The 17,132-nt window shown below is 33.8% G+C and overlaps 3 protein-coding genes across 9 annotated transcripts; 1 reads left to right on the top strand and 2 right to left on the bottom strand.

Moving 5' to 3' along the window:
- The first annotated feature begins 2,113 nt into the window (after positions 1-2,113).
- LOC130803545 (uncharacterized) lies at positions 2,114-7,316 on the top strand. Its single transcript, XM_057667706.1, has 3 exons — positions 2,114-2,242; positions 2,957-3,861; positions 6,806-7,316. Exon 2 carries the CDS (start codon positions 3,007-3,009, stop codon positions 3,838-3,840), a length of 834 nt encoding a protein of 277 aa, XP_057523689.1. The 5' UTR covers positions 2,114-2,242; positions 2,957-3,006; the 3' UTR covers positions 3,841-3,861; positions 6,806-7,316.
- A 180-nt stretch (positions 7,317-7,496) lies between these two features.
- On the bottom strand, positions 7,497-13,851 carry LOC130803543 (glucosidase 2 subunit beta-like). Of its 7 annotated transcripts, XM_057667702.1 has the most exons (16): positions 13,730-13,798; positions 13,434-13,481; positions 13,196-13,315; positions 12,152-12,247; positions 11,828-12,067; positions 11,185-11,381; positions 10,641-10,721; positions 10,085-10,430; positions 9,882-9,986; positions 9,672-9,773; positions 9,519-9,576; positions 9,032-9,100; positions 8,387-8,474; positions 8,208-8,269; positions 8,036-8,087; positions 7,497-7,946 (listed from the first exon to the last, which is right to left on the bottom strand). In XM_057667702.1, the coding sequence occupies exons 4-16, from the start codon at positions 12,195-12,197 to the stop codon at positions 7,884-7,886; spliced, it is 1,509 nt and encodes a 502-aa protein (XP_057523685.1). In that variant the 5' UTR covers positions 12,198-12,247; positions 13,196-13,315; positions 13,434-13,481; positions 13,730-13,798; the 3' UTR covers positions 7,497-7,883. The 7 variants fall into 7 exon arrangements, 6 of the variants coding, with proteins under 6 accessions (XP_057523685.1, XP_057523683.1, XP_057523684.1 ...); XM_057667700.1 differs by having other exon boundaries at positions 13,434-13,851; XM_057667701.1 differs by having other exon boundaries at positions 8,036-8,107; positions 13,434-13,786.
- A 1,726-nt stretch (positions 13,852-15,577) lies between these two features.
- LOC130803542 (18.3 kDa class I heat shock protein-like) lies at positions 15,578-16,467 on the bottom strand. The gene has a single exon (XM_057667699.1). It carries the CDS (start codon positions 16,261-16,263, stop codon positions 15,799-15,801), a length of 465 nt encoding a protein of 154 aa, XP_057523682.1. The 5' UTR covers positions 16,264-16,467; the 3' UTR covers positions 15,578-15,798.
- Between the last annotated feature and the right edge of the window lie 665 nt (positions 16,468-17,132).

Genomic DNA, 17,132 nt, shown 5'->3' with positions numbered 1-17,132 from the left:
GTCTCATGATGAAATAATATTTATTATAAGCTCAATTTACAATTATAGTCTTAAAGTAATCACTTATAACCTTAAATTGATCACTTAAAATCCTAAAGCGATCAATTATAACCTTAAAATGGTCAATTAAATTTTTAAAGTTATCATTGTTTATAATGTTAGATGACATATAATCTCAAAATAATAACTTATAATTTTAAAGTGACCACTTAAAATTTTAAAGTGGCTAACTATAAACTTAAAGTTATTACTCACAATTTTATGGTGATCGCTTTTTTATAATGTTTGCGTGATCACTTTAACTTTAAAGTAATCAATCTTAAGTGATCAATTAGAGAAATTAACTAATTGTATGAGTCCATCTCATGATGAAATCACAAGATGATCTATTCGTCATAATAACTTACACTTGGATGGAGGGATTTGGAGGGAAAGGAAAATGAGGGATTTGGAGGGAAATAATTTTTTTTTTTTGGATAACAATTTTAGAGAATGAGTGATTTGGAAGGAAAGGAAATGAAGGGACTAATATCCCTAATTTTATTAATAATCAAATGTGGAAAGATTTGAAAGGAAAATAGCTTCTTGTTAAGTAGAATATTGGTCATATTCAAAATTTTTTGTGAATTCATTAATATTAAGCTATAGTATGTGTATTATTATTGATGGTATTTAATTTATTTAGAATTTTGTATGCTCTATTTTTCTTTGTTTTCCCTTCAATTTCCTCCTTATCCAAATGAAAGAAATTCTCGTCACTAATCTCTTCCTTTCCTTTTCTTTTCCTTTTAAAACCTTATCCAAAACATAATGTTAATCAACTTAATTAATCAACCAATTTGAAACACATTGAACATTATACTATTATAAAGATCAATTCCTAATCTATTGTTGCTCAATAGTATTTGCTACATTTGTGGACTCCATAGCCTGGGCCCCCAATTTAGGCAGCCCAACTGTGTTTCAGATATACAGATATGAGCGAAGGGGATAGTAACATCACTGTAGTAACAATGAACAGCCCGTCTTATATGAGATGAGACCGTCTCACCATGAGACGAGCTCATATAATTAGCTCATTACTTTAATTAATTACTTTAAAATTGTAAGTGATCGTTTTAAGGTTATAAGTTATCACTCTAAAACTATAAAAAATAATTATTTTAAAATTATAAGTAATCACTTTAACGTTATAAGTGGACACTTTAAGATAAAAAATATATATTGAGCCAACCCAATAAAAATGGTCTCACAGTGAGACCGTTTCATTAATGAATTATGGAATACTTATTCGTGAATTATTGATGCACAAGTGAACCAAATTATAAGTTACTAAACACTAAGTATGGTTATGGTATTTTACAAGAATTAGGCTCATAAAAGCACTTGGTGATAAACTATGAATGTATGAAGAAGCCACGTCCAAACTCCCGCCTTTGATAAAGCGAGTACTTGTCATAGTGTCGCAACTAAAAGAGTCAAGAAATCAATTGGTCTTTAATCCATATTTATTTATTTGTTGAAATACTTCATACTTATATTTAGTTTTGAAAATCTTACAAAGACACTACAGAATGCTATTGATTAATCGTTTATGTTTAGTTGGCTAATTCTTCAAAGTAAAAGATTTTATTATCCAAAATATCTTTAAATTTGTACAATATACCCTTAAGTCGACACAAAATCATCATTAAACGTTATGACCATTAATTAAATTAACAAAATCTAACCCTTGACCGAAACTAAACTTTAAATCGGACCGGTTCAAGTTTGATTTCCCTACCTTTTGGCTTTAATTGTACCCACCTTATAAAAGCGGGTATAGGGATATCACAAATTCTTGTGAGAGATATCTCTAATTGGATCGACCCATTATATATTTTGTAAAATATTATAAGTAGTCATTAAGAATAATGTAAGTAGATATTGAAAGTAGGTATTAATTATACGAAAAATAAGTATTACGAATTATATAAGTAGACGTTAAGAATAAGGTAAGTAAACATTAATCTTTAATAAGTTGGACTTGAGATATGTCTCTTAAGAGATGGTCTCTCTAAAGACTAGCTGTCATAAATCATTAGTCCCGAATACTGACCCGATCTGGCCCATTCTAATTTCCAATAAAACGAAGCAAACCGATGAATTCCATTTCTCAACTCAGTTTTCTTTAAACATAAAGAGAGGAAAAAGCGGGAATTCTCTTCATCGAAGGAGGGTTTTAAGTACTTTCCAGATTCAGGCAAGTATTTTCATTTCGCTTTCATTTATGTTGAAATTAGAATTTAGGGTTTTAAGCCGAATTCATGTTCTTTCTCACTTTGATTAGGGTTTTGAAACTAGTTTCAATTTTGTTGAATGTTTGTATAAATTAATGCTCGCACAAAATGGACGTGTAATGGTTTTAGGTTCACCATTTTTTTCTTTAATTTGTTTTGCTAATTTCGCGTGACTCTTAGATGGAAAGTTGTGATGTTTACAAGTTTAAGATGCAGAATGTTATTTCTACAAGATGTTTTAGCTTGATTCATGACGCTTCTCAACTGTTCTAAGAAATATTGGACTTTATTAATCTGTTTTTAACTTGTTTTGTTGATTTCTGAGATGGTTCAGTTGTTTAATCTAAAATGGAAAACTGTGATTTAATTTTTGTCCTTCTTTTGGTTAATGGTGTTGGTGAATGATAAGGTTTTAAGAAATACTTGGGTCTTTTAGCTTAGTCGATTTTTTTTTTTTTTTGTATTTGTATTGTATGTGTAGCATTTAGTAATTGCCAATTATACTTTTTTGTTTTATGGTATGATTTTGTTAGTTCATTGGTTGTTTGTGAAAAATGAGGACCCATATCATACGTTGTTCACTGGCATTTGGCGCTATATAAAGGTGAAACATGATTACTTGTAGGATGAAGTTGATGTAATTACTGGTCAAATTTGATTAGGTAATATATGTGCAGGGCATATTGGTGTTTTGTAGTTGACTTGAGAGAGAAAAATTCTGATCAACATGTCGATGTCTAAGGGTTCAAAGATGCTTCAGTTTATCAACTACCGTATGCGCGTAACTATCCAAGATGGCCGTCAATTTGTTGGGAAATTTTTGGCCTTTGACCGTCATATGAACCTTGTCATTGGCGATTGTGAGGAGTTTCGAAAGCTTCCTCCCATTAAAGGAAGCAAATCAGACAAAACTAACACTAGTGAGGATAGAGAAGAACGTCGTACCCTTGGCCTTGTCCTCCTTAGGGGTGAAGAGGTCATTACCATGATCGTTGAAGGTCCTCCCCCTCCTGAAGAATCCCGTGCCAAGTCTGCGAATGCAGCTTTCATGAATGGTCCTGGTCTAGGCCGAGCTGCTGGACGTGGTATTCCAACCGCACCTCTTGTTCAGGCTCAGCCTGGTTTGGCTGGTCCTGTGCGTGGTGTTGGTGGTCCTGCTCCTGGCATGATGCAGCCTCAGATTTCTCGACCACCAGTTGCAGCTCCTGCAATGTCTTATCCAGGTGCACCTGTTATCCGGCCACCAGGTCAGCAGATACCAGGATTTCCCCCTCAAGGTGGACCACCGCAGATGAGAGGCCCACCTCCACAGTTTCCTCCCCCAGGCCAGTTCCCTCCTGGTTCTAGGCCTGGTTCAGGTCCTCCTGGTCCTTTCCCAATGCCTCCACAGTATGCCCAACGTCCAGGGATGCCTGCCCCACCTCCTCCAATGATGCATGGTCCACCTCGCCCTGGCATGCCACCACCTCCTGGTGGACAGGTGCCACCTTATGGACCTCCTCATCCAGGAATGCCACCTCCTCCAAATTCTCAATTGCCACCCCAGAACCAGCAGCACTAATAAGACTACTGAAAGCTTTAGGTATGCTGAAATTTCATATTAGGAATTGATTTTACTTATGTTCAAATTTTATTGTGTTTGCATACCAGCAATGAGTGATATATATGGGTGTGCTGCCTGCTTGCATTTAGTAGTTATTTAATTTTTTTGTAGTCTGCAAACAAAGATGCAAGACTTGCAAGTTCTCATCCAGGTATAAGTATTTAACTTGATCATCCCATGAGATTAAGAAGGCTATTTGTTATATTGTGTTTGCCTTAAAAACCTAAGAAAATTAGCTATTAGCATTGCACTCAGATTTGGGTCTTGTGTGTAATGTTATTTTCCTTAAATTTAGTATCTTATTATTGTATTGGTTCTGGCACTTATATTTCATCATTTTGGGATGTTTTGAATTATAAATTTTGGCCAATGTGGAACAGCTTAGTTACTTTTGTGAATTGTAGAGGCTCCAATTTTATCACCATTCTGAGATAGATATATCTTATTGTGGTTCATTGGAAAGACCTAATTTTTCAGTGATTTTGATATCTTAAATGCTATGAATGAGAGGACATGGAGGTTAAGAAGGGGAGGGAAGTTGGAGAGGGAAAGTAGGGATGGGTTCCTCTTTTTGGATATTGGATAAGCAGGAAAGGGAGATGGAGGGAATTGGATGTCAGAGGGATCTATTCCTTTTACAACAAAGTATGAGCACTACTGTACTACTTCAAAATAAGCACCAGATGGATACAACAACTTTATTAATTAGCAGAATTAGAGCTAATTGGTTACTTCCATTATAACAATATTTAAAGGAAAAAAAAAGACTGTTCTGTGTGGTCACCTACTCTACAATGCTGAACAAACCTTCCTCTCCCAGATGTTCGTCCTCCAGCAAATTATTAAGGTCTGCTTAACTGTTTTAATGTTTAAAGAGATCTTTACTCCCACTTCCAAAGTTATCATATATGGACTGATAAGAAAGTTTTCATTTCTATTTCCTCAGTCTATTTAGAAGAAAGTTACAATCTTCCAAAGTTTCTTTGCATCTTGACACATTTCCATGAGTACATTGTTATTGAAGAATGTGAAATAATTGACATGCTAAACTTGTGAAATGATATCCATGTTGCACAACCCGCAATTTATACACTTATGCCATGTTAGACAAATTTTCCATGTTAAAGTGTGTTTATTTGAGAAATAAAGACAACATATCCTTTCATATTCATTCCCTTCCTTTCCCAACTAACTAGATTGGTGTGGAAATGATGGAAAATGGAAACTTCTATCACCCCCTTTTATATTTCCATTCAAAAGTTTCTTATTCCATCCCCTCCATTTTCTTCGAAAATCTCTATCTTGACAAAGTGTAAACGTTGATGGTTACTTGGCAATTGCCATTGTGTTATTGATCAAAAATTTGCACAAGTACCTTAAAACCAATCATTGTGGGATTTTGAGACATTGACCAGTTTAAAGTGCTGGTCATTTTTGTTGGCTATTAAGCTAGCCGAATAAGCGAATGGTCAGGAGATGTCTAGTACCTTGCAAACTAGATGCCCTATTTCTCGCTTTTGGCTTAATGGTATATATCCGTTTTGTGAGGATTTGTCGCATGCCATTTTCTTCGGAGATTTTTGTTTGCTTTTTCAAGATTTGATGGTTACCGCGTATGTTAGAGTACAATATAAATTTGGTTTCTTAAGTCTTACCAATAACATTCCATTACCACAATGTCATTAAGTGGCTTGCATCTAGGTGGGGTTGGGGAGTCAGATGTACGCATCCTTGTCCATTGTAAAAACAATTAGGTTTTTGATTGACCTATGTTAGCAAATTTGTCTAGGTCCTAGGGATTCATTGATGTATTTTCTTTGTGGCTCAAGAAATAGTGTTTAAGTGTTGGCATTATTTTGAAAAAATTTCTCCTTCAGTCACATAAATATGATTTGGCTCTAGCTATACATTTCTTGCACCTCATTTTATCATTATTGATTTGCCCGATGAACCAAATACTGGTTTAAAATATGTGATGGCTATAGTTGGCTTATGATACGACTGATAACTTAAGCCTTGTGGCTTGTGGGTCCAACGTTCAAAGGAGAGGCACAAATATTTGATATTGAGAGACATTTGGATGCCTATATCCTTGTTAAGGAGTCGCTTGGGAGAATCTTTTGTTATTAGTTAATGTTCTTTTGTGAGGAAGATGCTCTGTGCAAAGAATTGTGGTGGGTTTATTCATCTATGTTTATACTTAGTACTTTATTGTACTTCACGAAGCCAGTTTTATGTGCTCTTCTCAGCGTTATGCCTAAAGCTATTAAAAATTGAACCGATTAATTAAAACTAAGTATGACTTGGCTAGACCAAAATAACTCGCATATAAACATCAAATCATAATGTCATGATACTTACACACAAGAACTGAAATGAACCGGACCCTTGATATCATGCTCGAAACCTACCCAAACACCCGAATGTACACCTCTAGTTATATCTCAAATTGAAATTAGCTTGATTTCGTTTTGCTTGAAAATTGTTGATCACCTTGTATGTTGTTGCTAGTTTGACCATACAAGTTCATGATTTTTCCTTTTATATCGTAGGAACTTGGAAGTCTAATTGAACATTTATTAATCGTTTTTTTTCCTGAAGTTCTCCATTCAGAACATTCTATGTTCATGTCTTTTGCCACGCTAGAAAATTGTGTTCTTAATTCTTGTTGCTCTCTATGTTGTTAGGGCTACTATTCTTTTGCGCCTTTAACTTGTTTCGATCTTTGTTAAATTGGTAAACTACTTACAAAAAATCAAGTGCATTGGTCTATCTGGTTTGTTCCATGTATCTAAAAGGCCATGGTAGGTTTAATATAACTGTCATCAGGAAATTCCTTCGGACATGGCTCATTTTCCAATTATTTTTTCCTTCATAGGCAAGAATTAGCATCTCATTTTTGTATCTGTTATGTGCTTGGCAGGCAATCTAGGACAGTCGTAATGCTGCGGATTTTGTTTCGCTTCGATCAACTCAGTTCTGACCTATGTCTATGATAGAAGAACAAGCCGTGAATCGTTCCCGAAAGACTATTGGCATTGTTGAGCATGCTCATTGTATTCTGTGTAGTAAAACTATTACCAACTAACAAAGTATTTTTGTAGTGTAGCTTTTTTCCGGTTTTCCTTAAAAATGAAGTATTATCATATGTCGTATTATCCTGGTCGATTTTCCTAAGCGCAACACATCTCGCTGCCGGACCTTTATCCCCTCGCTCCAAACTAAAGACTTAAAGATCTATTAACTCGTAATATTAAACCGAAAAACAAAATGCTACTCATTTCGTCTTGCAAAAAGTCGGTTTCATACTAATTTATTATTATTATTGGTTTGTAGGCAAGTGTAGATAAAAACAATTTCTTGTGTATGAATTATGATTATGTGATCCTCCCTCTAATAGAAACCAAACTATCTTCTTGTCATAATTGTCATTTTTATGTGTCGTACATATTTATTAATGGTTGTTCTACAATAAGTCTGGTAAGTTGGTAACTATGCAAATGAAGTTTGCAATCATGATCAATTAAAAGGGCCTGTGGCTAATAAACAATATAAGATCGCTGGAAATTGCAAGGTTCGTTTGTATTCTAGTCGCATTCATCATTCGCGAAGTCTCCAAACCGAAGATAGTATATGCGTGACGTTTACACTCACTGAAGACCAAATATGCCAATTACAATAAGAATGTTACAGGCTTACAGCTCCATAATTATGTCAATGACTGACCAAAAACATCATACTCTATTACAATAAATTATGCTTTCGATTGTTGAAGTGAACACTGTTATCACTATCAGGATCAAAATTTGCTGATCCTGACTCTGACCTATTGTCGATAACATCTGAGCGCCTACAAATTGTATAGTAGAACTATTCGCTGCAAAAAACTGCTCAGAAACAACAAGCTCCTGCGCCAGGCAACTTCCTTAGCTTCCAGCAAGAGGGGAGCCCATCATGTTTGGATTATTACAACCTAGTTTTTCTGTATAACTTTATGGACATTAGAGCTCATCGTGACCGGGTGGTTGCTCACGGTTTAAGGCATCCAACTTATCCTGCAGCTCCTGTAAAAACCAAGTGTTCTCTGCTTGCATCAGGTGGCTAATCACAGCAACGAGGGATGAGATCGTCTAAAAGTAAGAAAAGGAATTACCTTGAGTTTATCTTCCAAACAGACACTTGGGGTTGATAACAAAGCAACATACCTGCCACAAGATTATACTTGCTAGTCAAACTGTCAGAAAACTTCAAAATGTAACGAGTACTGTTTGGGGGAGGGAGAGGGAAAGATAGAAAAAGATAGAAGACAGAGAATAGGAAAGTACTCGCAGCGGCTTGGCTCATCTACATCAGTAACCTCATTCTTCAAACCACATCTGAGCTTGACCTACAAACACAGAAAATCATTTTGGAGATATAACTTCAATATCAAGAAAACAATAGCTCATTGAGAAATTGACGTCATCTCGGAAATCAAAACATAAAGTAATTCAAATGCATCTACCTTTAAACTCCTATCAGGTCCGTTCCAGCATTTATCACCATTTGCAAAGAGCATGGTTTTGTATTTGTCCTCAAATTTTTCCCACAGCCTGAATTAATAGAATAGTAGACAAACAGGACATTACAATGTCAAAAACGCATTTCTTTGTAGCAATGGTGAAGCAACAAGAGAAATCAATCTCGTGCCGACCCTTTACAGGTCTAAAAAACGTTCAGAGAATATTTCACTAATAACTAAGCGAAAAGTTCAAGATCAAAATTTGTTTACAAAACAGATACTGGACTCGAGGTTCAAGATTGAATCCATGTAATTGAAATGGCTAACTGTGGACATATATAAATGAAGTTTGATGACAAAGAAAAAGCGAAATATAATCGACTTTTTGGCCTTTTCTAACTAGTGTAGCAATCAGTGTTCCCAGGAGTTAGGAAAATTCTATAGAGACCAGCTGAGCTAAACCAACCTTAATTCAAAAAGGAGTGCCATTAGAGAGGCAGAAACTCCTCTTATCAACTCTCCTTTGCCTCACATTTCTCTGAGCCACAAAACTAATACATCTCTGCTTAAGCAACCATTTGCTCCTTAAAGATTTGCATAGTTCTCACATGAAAATAATGTATTGGATAATGTGAATTAAAAGCTTACCCTAAACGTGTTGTCATGTGTCCCTCCTCCTGGGTAGCCTTCTTATATGGGCAGACCTTGTAAGTGTACCTAAAAAAATTAAAAATTACGCAAACACGAGGCATGTAACAATTAACATACTCATGAGATTTAGGAGAAACCATCGAATATTGGAATATCTGATCAATCGGTTGAACACTCTTATTTCAAGATCAGAGCGAAAACACCACATGTTATGGCATACAAGGACAATAGATAAGATTGTGTTCTAGGCCGAATATCTGTCATCCAAGGTAAGTAATGTGTTACGGACAATCACAATCTTGATCCAACTAGTTATTCTTAAGGTTTTTGTCAGAGTAACACAGCTTTCAACTTACAATTAGAATTTTTTAAGAATTCTTTACATGAATTTTAAGCTATTATGTAAAATGGAACATTAGCATGACATTTTTTACTTCTATCAAGTGTAAAAATGTAAGATAAGGATGAATAAATTATAAATTACTTGTTCTGTTTGGTCTCGAAACAACGATCATAAAGTAAATAAAATTCCTTTTGTGGTCCTGTAAAGGATCACAATAGAAAGAGAAGTCAGTTACAACTTCATTGATAAACTCGAACAAAAATGTACATGCAGGAAGTTCAATAACATATTTACCAAAGTCTTGTTTCAATTTTACCGATAAACTAGAAATTCTTGATTGTATATTAGATAATTTGGCATTTGAATCACCATATTCCTTTCGAACTTGAGCAGCATCTACAGAAATCAGCAAACAATTCCTTCAGCTTATACAAGACAAAATTCCTACGTTCAATACAGAAAAACAAATCTATATAAGTTGTTGTCAAACCAAGTCGTTTGCACCTGTAATGTTGAGTGGAGTCTGAAACAAATTAACAGCATGCAGGATGCTTTTCATAGTTCTTTGTATTTTCCCTAGCCATGATGGGTTACTCGAAGTTGTAGTATCTAATACACCATGAAATGGAATGGATAAGTCGCAAGTCGAATGTGATAACAAAGTACATAAACCGAATTATGTACAGTAGTGGAATGATGCTGCATACCCAACTTGACTGATTCATCGTCAGAGTCAGGCCTGGATGAACTTGAATCCTCATGATCCTCTGGAGTATATTCATCATCTGAGTGATCATCATCATTATCATCATAATTGAGATTGTTTGAATCATTTTTGTCATACTCGTCATCCCCATCGAATTCAGAAGCATATCCATCAGAATCTTCTTCATTGCCATCTTTAGATATTTCGCCTGTGTGGTCAATATCTTTCACGTCATCTGAAACTTCAGGCTTGGAATCAGTTTTTTCCCCTGTCCAACGAGAAGCAACTAGACGACCCAGTTCTTCCTTAGACAAACCTTCTGGATTATCCGATCCCGTTGACTTGTGCTGAAGACATACGGCAGCCAAACCTTGGTGTCAATAAAGTGTTTCTTTAATATTCTCAAGAAGAGACAAAAACTGGCATGTTCATCAGAAAAAAAGGAAGAACAAAGATTCAGATCACCGCAGATGGTCTAACAGATAAATTGAACATTTGCTCTCTTCATGACAAAATATCAATGTCCGTCATAGAAAGCAAGTGGTTTAGAGACATGCCTTTTCTTCATGGTCAGAGCCAGACTCAGATACAGCAGTAAGCTCCTCATCATTCTCTTTTGCAGGTTCCTCACTGTTTTCCTAACATGATATACATGTAAGATATTGGTAAAGAGTAAAATAACTAAATGATTCTTATATAGAATCATCAACTTCCCTATGGATAAAATTCCTTATCTGGAGGATGGATGGGATAGAGCTATAGAATTTCTATAAAAGAGGGAGGATTGATATTGTAAATATATTTTACAAGAACCCCCTTCCTCTTATCTCTAGAAAAAAATACATATGTTTCAAGCTATAACAGTGTTCGGGAAGATTGCATTATGAAGCTCTTTAGCTCATTACTGCTAAAATATTAGGTCAAAAATAAAAGAGCATACGCATGAATACCAAACTCTATGCATGCCACTATGTCATACAAAATATTCTATTACTCTACCTTAGGCCTTAGCTAATGGGCGCATGATCAAACAACTACATGAAAGGTACAGCCTCAGATGGAGTGGATCACAATACGTGGAGAAAAATTTGTTATTCAAACCTTTTTTAAGTAATCATCAAGATTGTCTATGACATCGTCGTGTGTAATATCATCATATTCTTTCCCATTATCAGCTTTCTCCTCATCTTGTGCTTTCTCCCGTGAAGAATCTTTTTCCAATTCCTTCTTGAGGTTCTCTTCTTTTTCCTTCTCTAAACGTTCCTTCTCCTCTGCTTTCTCTATCTGTTCCTTACGATCTACAAAAAACAGATGCAAAGCATTAAAACTGCACGCAGGGGAGTCCCAGAATAGTTTTGAGAAATCAAGAAATTCCGAATTTAGAAAAGACATCAATTCAGTCAGCTTTTAATAATAGTATTGTTCCTATAGTGCAAATTAATAATATTATTCTTGAGGTTATCCGACTGAAATATAGGCCGAGACAAAATTTTCAATCAATCATGCATTCAGTTATAACTAATATGACCTAATGCACCATTCAAATTTCAATCAAACAGCAGCAGCTGATATATCACACCTATCCAACCTTATGGAAATATAACCTACTAGTCCCCAACATCAAGACAAACTTTTTTTTTTCTTTTTTTTTTTTTTTTATCAAACTTCCCTTGGTTCATCAAAATCACTAAACAAATGTAGTATTTTTCTTAAAATAAGATAAGAAAAAACAAGAGGTAAATACCCTTGAGCTGTTGAACTAAACTCTTCAATACTTTCTCATCACTCTTCAGCTTAGACAATTCATCCTCATCTTTGGCAAATGCTACCTTTGCTTGCTCAACTTCCTTTCTCCGCAAAGCCACCCCCTCTTGATACGTTGCAATCTTCTTCTTCAACTTATCCCTAGCTGCTTTCCCCGCTTCCCAACAAGTATTTTGGCACTTAACTTGGCCATCATACTCATCACTTCCATCGCAACAATCTACACTAAGGCAGTAACTGTCTTTGTTTGCACAAAAAATAAAAGAGAACTAACAATATGTCCACACTATTATCAAGTTCTTACCACAGATACCATCATTCACTCTTGAAGAGAATAATATAAGGGGCATATGCCCCAAATTCCGACAGTAGAATCTAGCATTTGGACATGCAGATGTTCCTGCAAATTCATCACATGTGCACCTCAAAATTGTATCTTTACAACAACAAATAATCCATTTACATAAGGTTATTCATAGAATTTAATTTTAAAGCCATCATAAATTACCCCAATGACATCCATAGTTAGGAATTTACTATGATTTCAACATAATTCAACTTTCTCCACTCCGCTCGACTCATTTCAAAACTAAAACATGGTTCAATGACGACTGTGATCACTTCCTTAAGTTACAAATATAATTTATTATTTTCCTTTTGGCATTCACTATTGTTGTTTACACTTGCAATTTTTTTGTTCACATGTTTCTTTCACAACTTGCCTAGTTTTGAGCCATTTGAGGTTACCAATTTCCTTTCCCAACTAATAAACTATTTGCATTTGGTATTGATGGGTAAACTCAGGGGAATGAGGATAGAAGAAATAGCTTTTACGTGTCCCTATTTCACCACAAACTTCTTCTAGTTGGAATTTGTTGTTATGCTTCATGCTTTAACATCATCCATCCTTGATAGTTACGCATAATTAGAATTAAAAATTCTAAAAAGAAGATATCATGAAAATACATATTGAGAAGAATCAAACAAGAATTATATTACTTCTTATACATAAAGAATCGAAAGTAATCCATCAGAGAAAGTCTATTACTACAATAACATTAAACATTCTCATCCAACAAACGGAGTATTATTCTGGGGAATGTCACAAATAAATCAGAAAATAAAAGCCTCTTCCTGTTGGGGAAAATAATTTCGGGTTTGTTTGGCAAATGGCTGTTGCAGCTGGTTTTAGCCATTAAAAAAGCTAATTGCCCCGAAATTTTACAAGCTAAGAAGCTACCTAATAGCTAGATGCCTAGATATAACGAAAAAAAATGAAACTGTTCAAAATTCAAGCATTGAAAAGCTTCACGCAACAACAATCAAAATGCTGGGAATAAAAACTAACCTGGTTCGTCTGAACCATCTGGGCAATCACAAAAATCGTCATTAAGCTGACTTCGATTGATTTTCTTGGATCCATCTTTACATTTAATGATTTCTGAGGCTGTGCTGTAATACTTCTCATCTAATCAAACCCCAAAAAATGTAAGATAAAAAATTGATCGTAAAAATCAAGTAATTCCAGAAGTATTCAGAATTCAATTATGAATTAGAAGAACATACGAACAAACAAACAAACAAACCTTGGGGAGAGATGCCAAGAATAGAACTTGATCTGACAATAGAAGGAGCTACAATGGTTAAAAACAAAATTAAATGAATTAATTTTAAATTCATCTTCGACCGCCCAAAACAATGGGAAACTGTAAATCCCTGTAATGTGAAATCTTAATCCCAAATTTAATGGTGAATTTTAATGGGTTTTAGATTGTATGAAATAATTCTGGGAGATCTTCAGCCGGGGAATCAAGAAATGAAGAAATAATTGCAGGGAATTTGATGTTTGCCGTGGGTGGAGAAGACGAAGAGAGAAGAGAACCTGTGAAGTTCCAGGCGTAGTTAGAGAGAGCTAGTGCAGAACTGCAGGAGAGTTAGCACAGCCGCGTCGTTCAATGTATTATTTATTTATTAATTGAAAGGAAAATGTTTTTTATTTTTTTTTTATTTCAAGACGTTTTTTTTAGCATTTCTAAATTGTTATTACTCCTTTAATTTGATTTTTTAAGTGCACGTATTGTTCCGAGATCTTTTTTTGAGAGATCATTTCTAATTGGACCGGTCTAATATATATTTTTTAAAATATTTTGAGTAGGCATTAAAAATGATGTAAATAAACACTTAAGATATTCAAAGTAGGCAATCTAGGCATTAAAGATATGGTAAGTAAGCATTAAGAATAATATAAGTCGGCATTAAAAATATGGCAAATAGACATTAATCTTTAATGGGTTGGGCTTGAGATATGTCTCTCAAAGAGACGGTCTCTTAAAAGACTAGCTGTTTTAAGTGTTGTAATTTTACTTTTTAATTTTGCTAATTAAATATCATAAAAAGAATTATGTTAATAAAATTTATATTTATACGAATCAAACAATATTTTATAATACAATTTTTTTTACATTTTTTTTCTTTTTACTTGAAGTCAAATTAATTTTTGCATGGTAAAATCTTTTAAGGTTTTTTCCTTTCTAAAAACAAATAAATTTTTTTATTAAAATCGTTTCAATTTTATGATTGATGCTAAATTGATAAGCAACTAATCTTTTTAATTATGTTTGTAAATTTTATCTTTTATCTTGTTGAAAAAATCTCAAGTTGTTTGCTTCCATTCTTTTATGTTCCATTCTTTTATTTCATGATAACTTTGTTCATCTTTATGATGGTTTTTTAATTCTTTTCTATATTTTTATTTTCTCTTCATAGATAGGTTTATAGATGAATCTTAACAAATTTGCTGATTTAATCGCTACCACTATCTCCTTTCTCAATACACATCAAATCATCAATATAACTCAAACAGTTAGCTGACGTTTTCACCAAAAGTCTCTCTGGGCCCGATCATCATCTCCTTGTTTCCAAGTTGGGGATGTCATTACCCTCCAACTTGCGGGGGTGTTAGACATACTTAGTCCTTTTTCACACTCTTGTTAGGAAAATATTGATATATGTATATATAGTCTTATTTTTGTATTTTTACATATATACTTAAAAATAAAAGGAGAGGAATAGTCTCCTATCATTAGCTTTTTCTTTTCTTCATCTTTCTCCTTTCCAGATTTTAATCTATACTCTTCATCAATCTATTCATCAAGATTTTCATCAGATTTTCATCAAGATGTTCAAAATTAACAAACTCCGTAAAAAAAATGCAAATACATCAAATATTTTGTTATTATAAAAGGAGAATATTTGCATGGATACTTTAAATTTTTATCGAGTTAAATTAACCAGTTTTTATTTCTTATAAAAATCAATTTTTTATACAATTCATCAATGTATAATATTTTTCACATTATGACTATTAACGAAAAATAATAACATTAAATTTATTTTATTAGTCTCACAGATTATGAAAATATAAATTATAGTTATAATTAACTATAAATATTTATATACAATTAAATATACATATTATTTATTTGAACTTTCAAGTATAATTAATACTTCCTCTGTTTTATTATATTATTATATTTGACTTTTATGTAATTAAATATAATATTTTAATCATTTATTATTAAGTTAAACATATTTAAAATTTATAAAAATTTAAACAATTTAAATAAAATACTACTTAAATATAATTTTTATTAAAAATTAGCCGTAAAAATAAGCTTCAATAACCATCCACATTTCAGAACAAAAAAATAAACTAAAAACGAATTATAAAAACTTTTTTATTATATTAATATTATATTAAACCAGGCAAAAACATAGCATTACATTGATACGATAATCCATAAACAGGGTAATTAACATCATACTACACAATAATACTTGAAAACAGAGACTAAATTCATTTCATCACACCATGAGTCTATGACCATATTTACTCCATAACATCATATAATTCTTTTCTTTTCTGTATAATTTTCTTGATTTTCGTCCAATTTAAGAAACAGTAATGGACTTAGCCTCAGGTTTAGGAGTTACAATCTTAGGAACAGTAACAGTAAGAACACCATTCTCCATTGCAGCTTTTACTTCTTCAACTTTAGCGTTCTCTGGCAATCTAAACTTCCTCATAAACTGTCCAGAACTTCTCTCAACCCGATGCCATTTATCGTTCTTCTCTTCCTTTTCTCTTGCCCTTTGCCCACTAATCCTCAACACATTCCCATCTTCAACCTCGACCTTAACCTCCTCTTTCTTAACCCCAGGAAGATCGGCTTTGAAGATGTGGGATTCTGGAGTTTCCTTCCAGTCGATTCGAGCGTTGGCGAATGCGGCGGTTTCGGATCGAGGGATGGTGGTGAGAGAGGATGGGAAGTCGAAGAATGGGTCGAATGTGTCGAGGGAAAATGGGTCGAAGATGGAGCTGCGTCTGCCGAAGAAGTTGTTGGGAATTAGTGACATTGTTGAGGATTGATTGAAATGCTTGATGTTTTGTAGATTTGAAGAATTAGAGCTGTATTTGTAGAATTTTCTGAGATGAGGAGGAATGAGATGAGATATGGTATTTATAGGGGAAGAATAAGAATGATGATTGTTTGATGAAAGGAATTTGGGGAGGTTTCTGGAGAAATCTGTAGTAAGAATGAAGAGTGTGGAAGATTTTGGAAAGTGGTAAAATGGTGTATTGTAAATTTGTAATGGGCTAAAGCCTAGAAGGTACTAGAATCTTGTAATTAGAACTCACAAGAATACTACTCCTTGATGCTCCTAGTTCATTCTTCATACTATTTTAGAGATGGGCATGTACCGGCCCAATTATTGTAGACACGGCCCAATATAGGGTCTGGCTTGCAAGTGAAAATTTAAAATTAATAAGCAAAAAAATATAAAAAAGTCGCATAATAAACAACTTTTGAAAATATTTCTCAAAATAAGCACTTTTTTTCTATAGGATAGGTTCGAATTTGTTCGCTATTACTCATAGCGGACAAAAAAGCTTGGTCAAAAAAGTCAAGGTCTTTGTTCGCTGTTAGTTACAGCGAACAAAGATTTTGACCAAGCTTCTTTGTTCGCTGTTATTAATAGTGAACAATTACGACGCTAAAATTCTAATTGCTACATTTTTTAGGTCAAGGCTAATTTGTAGGCTTTTAATTATTAACTTTTCTATTTTATTTTCAAAAAATTTGGGGTGATTTAAGGTGCCTAGTTATTTTAATTAAAACCTAAAATTAATTTCTCTATTTTATTTCCTAAAAAATTGAAAAAGTTGATAATAATGAATTAAGGGTGATTTTATTCAATTATAGAAAGTTGATAACCGTAGCTTT

The sequence above is a fragment of the Amaranthus tricolor genome, chromosome 17 (assembly GCF_026212465.1).
Source record: "Amaranthus tricolor cultivar Red isolate AtriRed21 chromosome 17, ASM2621246v1, whole genome shotgun sequence".
Taxonomy (NCBI): domain Eukaryota; kingdom Viridiplantae; phylum Streptophyta; class Magnoliopsida; order Caryophyllales; family Amaranthaceae; genus Amaranthus; species Amaranthus tricolor.
The sequence above is the reverse complement of the archived record's forward strand: the minus strand, read 5'-3'. Positions and strand labels throughout refer to the sequence as shown.

Coding starts and splice junctions, on each gene's coding strand:
- LOC130803545 (XM_057667706.1), top strand. CDS start 3,007: ATGTCGATGTCTAAGGGTTCAAAGATGCTTCAGTTTATCAACTACCGT.
- LOC130803543 (XM_057667700.1), bottom strand. CDS start 13,527: ATGAATTTAAAATTAATTCATTTAATTTTGTTTTTAACCATTGTAGCT. Junction 10,431..10,640: donor GCTCTGACCATGAAGAAAAG/GCATGTCTCTAA, acceptor GTATGTCTTCAG/CACAAGTCAACGGGATCGGA. Junction 8,088..8,207: donor GATGAGCCAAGCCGCTGCGA/GTACTTTCCTAT, acceptor ATCTTGTGGCAG/GTATGTTGCTTTGTTATCAA.
- LOC130803542 (XM_057667699.1), bottom strand. CDS start 16,263: ATGTCACTAATTCCCAACAACTTCTTCGGCAGACGCAGCTCCATCTTC.